At 41.3% G+C, this 6,791-nt stretch overlaps 1 protein-coding gene across 1 annotated transcript in view; it reads left to right on the forward strand.

The window, feature by feature from the left end:
• The window catches only part of TMC5 (transmembrane channel-like 5), an 18,503-nt gene that overhangs the window by 8,449 nt on the left and 3,263 nt on the right, over nucleotides 1-6,791 (forward strand). Inside the window, exons 11-17 of the mRNA XM_010003302.1 lie at nucleotides 425-591; nucleotides 1,248-1,326; nucleotides 1,656-1,753; nucleotides 3,433-3,528; nucleotides 4,074-4,149; nucleotides 4,979-5,112; nucleotides 6,233-6,406. Of these exons, the coding sequence (XP_010001604.1) occupies nucleotides 425-591; nucleotides 1,248-1,326; nucleotides 1,656-1,753; nucleotides 3,433-3,528; nucleotides 4,074-4,149; nucleotides 4,979-5,112; nucleotides 6,233-6,406 (824 nt within the window). The remainder of the gene's footprint in view (nucleotides 1-424; nucleotides 592-1,247; nucleotides 1,327-1,655; nucleotides 1,754-3,432; nucleotides 3,529-4,073; nucleotides 4,150-4,978; nucleotides 5,113-6,232; nucleotides 6,407-6,791) is intronic.

Below are 6,791 nucleotides of genomic sequence, written 5' to 3' on the forward strand. Positions count from 1 at the left end.
CCTGATATACCTAAGGAGCTGGTTTGCAAAGGCTCACACTGTTGGGGACTATGGCAAGAGCACAGAGCCTGAGGGGTCTGAGTAAATCTGCCCCCTCACCTCCACAGCTGGTTGCCTGTGTTTGTGGCTAGCTTAGGGATAGTGCAGCTGGTGACCTGGAAAGAAGCAGGAAGAAGAAGCCTCTGCAAGGCTGGCCTTTCCTTTGTCTAGGAGCTGCATTTGAGCTAGGGCTCTCACCCTTGGTTCCATGAAATGTGAGGGGAAGTGGAGAGGGTCATTGGCCTGCCAGACATGGGTTCATAAAATATGATAATTTCTGATCTGAAGGCATACAGGAGGTGTGCCAGGCATCTTCCCTGTGGATACAATTTGAGGCAGCATTTAGCTTAAGGCTCTAAGTTGAGGTTGTTTTGTTTTTCCTAAGCTGTTTGTGAAAGGGCATAAAAATGACCTAGAGAGCCAAGCTGCCATGCTGGTGCTACCTGTTGTCACATCACTCCTCAATGCATTCATCCCATTCTTCTACTCATGGCTTGGACACTTTGAGAGATTTCGGACTCCTGGACACAAGATATATGTCACTATATCCAGGTATTTGTTGCTACCACCTCTCACTGCTTTTTGCCTGAAGTTGTTTGACTGTTCTTTTTGACAGCAAGCTGTGTCTAGGAGGTGTGGTGGGCAGCAGGGAGCTATGGAGGAGAATTCATCTTCTCCAAAGGCTTCTGTACACTCTCCCCTTCATGGTTTTTGTTTTCTATGAGCCTTCTGGAGTGTACATCTCTGTATGAGAAGGGGTATGGTTTCCCTCTCAGGCCCACTATAACACTTGGCTTGGTTTTGTTTGTAGCTTCCCTAGGTGGCCTCTGGGCTGTTGCTCCCCCAGAGAAAGGAAGGAAAGTGGAGAGAGGAGGTCTGATTAAATACAGATGCCTGGAATTAACACTGTGGAATGTCTGGTGCCCCTCAGACCTTTCTCCCTGTGGAGCTCACACACCCAACCCAGCAGCCCATTTAGTCGAGGCTTGTGCCAAGGTTGTCATGCCCAGCTCACCTCTGCCAGGACAACAGGTGAATGCTGCACCTGAGCTCCCAGGAGAGCTGCTCTTAGGTCCTGGCACTCTGCAGAGCTATTGTTGTAATAAGAGGGGGTAATAAAGCATAACCAATGGTTATTCTGTCATCATTTTCTCCAGTGAGCTTACAAACTAGCTGTCAGTGCAGTTACTGTTACTTTTTCTGTTTAGAAATATCATCCTGAAGATAACAATTGTTGGAATACTGTGCTACTACTGGCTTAACATTGTGGCTGCATCAGAGTCACAGGTAAAGTATCAAAACTACAAATCTTTGACTTACAGTGCCAGGTTAGGAACCACTGTGATAAGAGGCTTCAGCAAAGTACAAGCAGTGACGTGGAAAGCTCAATTTGCCACCTCAGTGTTGTAGGAAAAAATTAACTACCCACCTCCAGTCCTGGCTGGTTTGCAGCATTGTTCAATGAGAGGTCAACTCTGGTTAGTCAGACTACTAGCAAATCTTTGATCTGTAGCTCAAGTTTCAGATGCCCAAGCATTTGGGAACAATGTTAGAATTGCATGATTTCTGACTTCTACATATGAATTTATTATTTTTTTTCCCTCTGCTTCTTAAAGTGCTGGGAGACTCTGGTTGGCCAAGATATCTATCGTCTCGTTCTAGTTGACTTCATCTTTTGTTTGCTTGGCTCTTTTTTTGGAGAGTTTTTACGAAGGTGAGTGCTGCTTTTCTAAATTTGTTTTTATTGATAAGCCAAAGACACTATAAATGTGTTTTTTTTTCCAGTGTGAGAAAAGTCCAACAGAAGTTTGGCTGTGGCACCACTGAAGCTTCCTCAGTTGTCTCTACCAGGCATTGTCTCTGGCTAGATGCCTTGTGTGTATTCAGCTGCTTTTTAGGAGCAGTCTGAAGTGTGCACCATTCTGCTCTCCCATTGTGTCCTTTTTTTTCCTTTGGAGATGGAAACACAGTCAGGGAGGAAGCCACATTGTCCTCTTGTGTGTCTCCTGAATGGGGTAACAAAGGACCAAGTGTCTCAAGCAGAAAACCTTGCTTTTCTGCATATGCACAGGCACACTGCTGGCTTTCCTTGGGAGATATCCCTCTGTAATTTTTTTCCTATTAATTCTTTGTCACTCTACAGAATGTACACAAGTTTAAAATCTTATTTTAATCAGTCTTATTAAGGATGTAATAAGACTTCCAAGTGTAGAGTTCTGCAGCACAGTGAAAAATTATTTTTGACTGAACATGGGCATAGCTAAGCATGTAAGCAAAAAAGTCATTTATTTACCTTTGACATCTCCTTTGTGTACCTTCCCATTGCCAAACATTGTTTATGACTTAAGATAGCAGAGTATGTAATTGCTTGTCAGCTCTACAGGACACTCAGGGTTCCTGGCCATACTTGTGTCAGAGACCCTTTGCACATGGTGTGAACAAGACTGGTTTACAAGGTAGGGCTTTGTTAATTTTAGGTTAAATTAATACAAAGCAACATTGAGAAGCCTGTGAAGACTTTCCCTCCACAGCTCTTGTCTGTATGCTTCATTCCTCCTTCTGTTCAAGTAGGAAACCACCTTCCAGCAAAAGGTCACAGTACCACAACTGTGGTGGCAGCTGTGATCAATGTTCTCCACTAAGTCATGCAAAAGTGCCAGACTTACAGCCATAAAAGATTCAAAGTGAAACTGCTCATATTTATTTGTATGTGTTCAGAGTAATGGCCTGAAAGCCTAGCCCTGGATTAGTGTTGATGCTGCAGCTGATAAGGTGGTACCAAGACCTGTGTTCAAGGTGAGATGGGATAGTTACCAAAATCTTGCTGCAACAGAGAAACTGAATCTCCCCAGCTCAGGATAAAAAAGATTGTTGGAATCCTCTGAGCACTTCCTCGCCTGTGTCTCAGCTACTTGCAATGTCAGTTAGTTTGAAGCAGGGCATGTTTTAGGATGTATCAAGAGTATCAGTCTTTTTAAGTATGCAGTTTTTTGATTGAGGCTGAAAGTTCTCAGGACTCAAGAACTGAAAAGTGTTACATTTTTGTACTGAGCCAACTTGCCATTTCAACTCTTTAAACATAAGCATACTTTTCTGGTACAGTTACAAATTCTCCCCTTCATCCCCCCCTCTTTTTTTTTTTTTGAGTTGCATGAAAAAATACCCCAGTCTTTACTTCAGTCCTGCTGTGTTATGGGAATCTGCTTTTGCCAAACTGTTTCATTTTTGGTGTGGTGTCTAATCAACAAGCTGTGGTTGCTTTGCATGATGTGGTTAATGAATAATTTGAATAATTTGTCATTGATGCCTGTATTCAGGTGGTCTTTTATAGACATTTCTACAAAGAGTTTATCATTTAGCAAATACTATTGTGCTGTGATTTCCCCCCTACAGAATTATTGGAACTAGAGTCTGTCTGAGCCTGGGGCTGCCAGAATTTGATATTGGACGAAATGTTTTAGATTTGATCTATGCACAGACTTTGACCTGGTAAGTATCACATTTACAGCCAAAATTTCATTTATACTTAGCAATGCTGTGGAACATTCTTATTCTGACATTTCTGGGTGCTTCCTGTCATGGGGAGAGAACAGTGATACATGCCTGAGAGAGGTGGCACATTAAGTACCTTTAGTAAGGATTGATTACCAGTTCTCTTTGTAACTATGCAGGTAATGGGAGAGGCCCCTGAAGGGAACATCTTTGAGTTTTGTTTACTTCCCCACTGGGATGGTGTTCCTGTTGAAATAATTTCAGTATTAAACCCTGGAAAAGATGCCTTCTTTCTAAGAATGAGTATGTTGCTCCAATTGTAAGAGTTTTGCAGCTATATATATAGATATGTATGCTTGAAGTTGCATATTTTTAAAGATTGACTTACTGTTACAGAATCAATGTTAACATAATTACATTTCCAAATAACCAAACACTAACTATATATTAAGTTAGTGTGATACTTTTTGCTTTTAGTACACAGAGAGCTGTGTGGTAAATAATGAAGAGTTAACTTTCCTCTTATAAATCCTTCCTTGTAGGATTGGTATCCTCTTCTCACCTCTCCTGCCTGCTATCCAGATTATTTCATTTTGTATAGTATTTTTTGTGAAAAAGGTAACAAGCTTTACATGTATTCATCATAAACCAAAATAATTTGAAATCTGGGTAGAATTTGTGTTAAAGTGCTGGTTTTGTCTGGATGCTGTGGGGTTTTGCATTTAGGGGAGCAGTTTGGTTAATTTGGTTTGGGGGGGGAGGGGTTGCTTTAAAGTAACACAATTTAGATGCATTCTATAGACCTCTGAAACTTGAGAGGGGGAAAAGTGTGGAAGGGTCATAGGAGAGGTTAAGAGCACAGTTAGAGAGGGGAGAAAATAAGTAGTAAAATTGAAAGCTGGGGAATTAATGGTGTACAAGTGCATGTGTCAATATAGACACTCAGCCTATGTATGTGATTTAGGCTTCCTGCTTAATCCCCAGCAAACACCACCACCCCCCCAGGTTATCTAAGTGTAAGCAGGGTGATTCAGCTAAAGGTCATGGAGCAATTTATTCTTTTCATAATTATTTGTCTCAGTAGGAGGAGTAGATGATAGATTGTTGGGTCATTGAGTGGTTTGAAGTGTTGAATGTAGAAGAACAAGGCTGCAGCTAGAAAGATTGAATCTGTGGGTTTGTGTGTCCTACAAAAACAAACTCTACCCACCAGTCCTGAAGAACCCATCAGAACTTCATTTGTCTCTTAGTATTTAAAGACTATATTACTGAAGTTTTCTGAAGCCACAGTTTATCTATCAAATGAATATAAAATAAGGCCTTGGAAATGTTTGATAGATGCTATTCCAGCAATTGCCACCAGCAATTTCAGTGGGATTGACTTAAACTGAGTTCAAGTGTCAGGTAACACCATTCCAAGAGCCAGTGTTCCTTCATCTCCTGAAAGGTCAGTCTGATGATGAATTGCCAGCCCCCTAGGAAAGCCTGGAGAACTGCTCAAATGACAACATCCTTCATGTTCCTGCTGTTTTTCCCTTCCTTCCTCGGAGTCCTGTCTGTGATTGGAGTCACTGTCTGGAGGTAGGGAAGATCACTGGTGTTCAAGCCTACTATGTTCTGCTGTGTGACCTGATGCCAGGCAGAAGAATCTGCATTTTTGTCTAGAAGGTTTCAGATGTTCATGAGATGTTCTCTATTCTGAAAACAGGGACACTCAGAGTTTGTGGTTAACACAGTAACTTGTCCCATAAGAAGGTGGGAGGAGAAGAAAAGTAACCTTGAAGTTTTGGGTTGCTACGTGAATGTCACAGCAAATTTGGCTTTTGCTCCTGCTCAGAAGTTTCTGCAACCTAGTCCTACTTCCTGGTCTTATTTATGTTAACAGGCCATACTGGGTCTGCAGTGGAGAAGCACCGGGAGAAATCAATTGAGGTTAACTTCTGGATAATTTTCTAAACTCCCAGGCTCTTTTTGCAGGAGTGCTGACCTCTGCAGTACTGCATCTTGGTTGTTACTAGTATTTTTTAACTGGTTTGCTCTGTGCATATTGCTTCCCTCACAATAAGCAGAACAGCATGGATACCCCGTGTCTTTTTCTTGGCAATTTTCAGCGACATGAGTTCAATATGTAGTAAGACAGGTGGCTACACATGAAACCAGGTGGATGAAGTATTTCAGAGCAAACATTTCCAGATGGCAAGTGGGAATTTCAGACTGACTGAGGTGCTTAGTTTCAAAGCAAACAACTATTCCCTATTTCAGTCTACCTGAAAATGTTAATTCTTGCTCCAGACTGCCTCACTTCACCACATCCTGTTGTTACTGAAAAGCTGTAGGGACATGTGTCCTCAAAGGCAGGGTGAAATGATGATTCCCTTAAGCACCTGTGGTAAAACTCTGAAAATCCAAATTCTTAATTTGCTGTAGCTCATATTACAGTGACTGACTTTTAGGTGAAGATTGTGTTTACAGGACTCAGTACCAACCCATGGCAGTGGGGACTCTTGCCTCTCACTGCATAGTCTGGAGTGGGCATTATAATGGCTAGAGAGTGAACCCAGATAAAAATCAAACCTAGATGATGAGAGTTCCTGAGGGTCTAAAGTTAGCAGAGGGCTATAGCATCTTGGACAAAATCACAATATTAACTAAATCACTGGTTAATATATGAAGCTTTAAGTAGCTATTTTCTCACTTTCAGGTTAAAACCTTCGGAAAAATGTGGTCCTTTCAGAGGTTTGCCTTCAATGTATGCTGCAGTCTCTGAGTGGATAAAAATACTGGAGAATTATACTGCCTCAAAATGGGTAGTGTGGATCTACTATAATTTAATTAGTAGTGCAGTTTTCTTCTTCATCCTCTCTACTATTCTCCTGTAAGTACCAGCTAATGAAAAGGACTTGAAGTGGAAAAAACTGGCTATGACGTAGCCATTGTTTATTAAAACAATTTGCAAAGTACATTTTAAAGCCTCAAAAGTGATTGGTTATATATTTCAGGTACATAAAGAAGTTATAAAACCTATTCCTTTTCTGTTAGGATGCTAAAGCTCTTAACAAACCTGGTTCATGCTGACCCTAGATACACTGCTTTTAACTGAGTATTTCTAGTTACTGCTGCCTAGAGTCCAGATCTTATTACCACTGGCACACTTAGCTTTAGGAATGTCAGCAGAAGGGAACATGGATCATGCTGCATCCAATTAGCAGGATAAATTGTTCTTTATTTCTTTCCTGGAGGTGCATAGATTAGTAGGGAAA

This window comes from Chaetura pelagica, unplaced genomic scaffold (genome assembly GCF_000747805.2).
Source record: "Chaetura pelagica isolate M959 unplaced genomic scaffold, ChaPel_1.0 scaffold138, whole genome shotgun sequence".
In the NCBI taxonomy this organism is placed as follows: Eukaryota; Metazoa; Chordata; class Aves; order Apodiformes; family Apodidae; genus Chaetura; species Chaetura pelagica.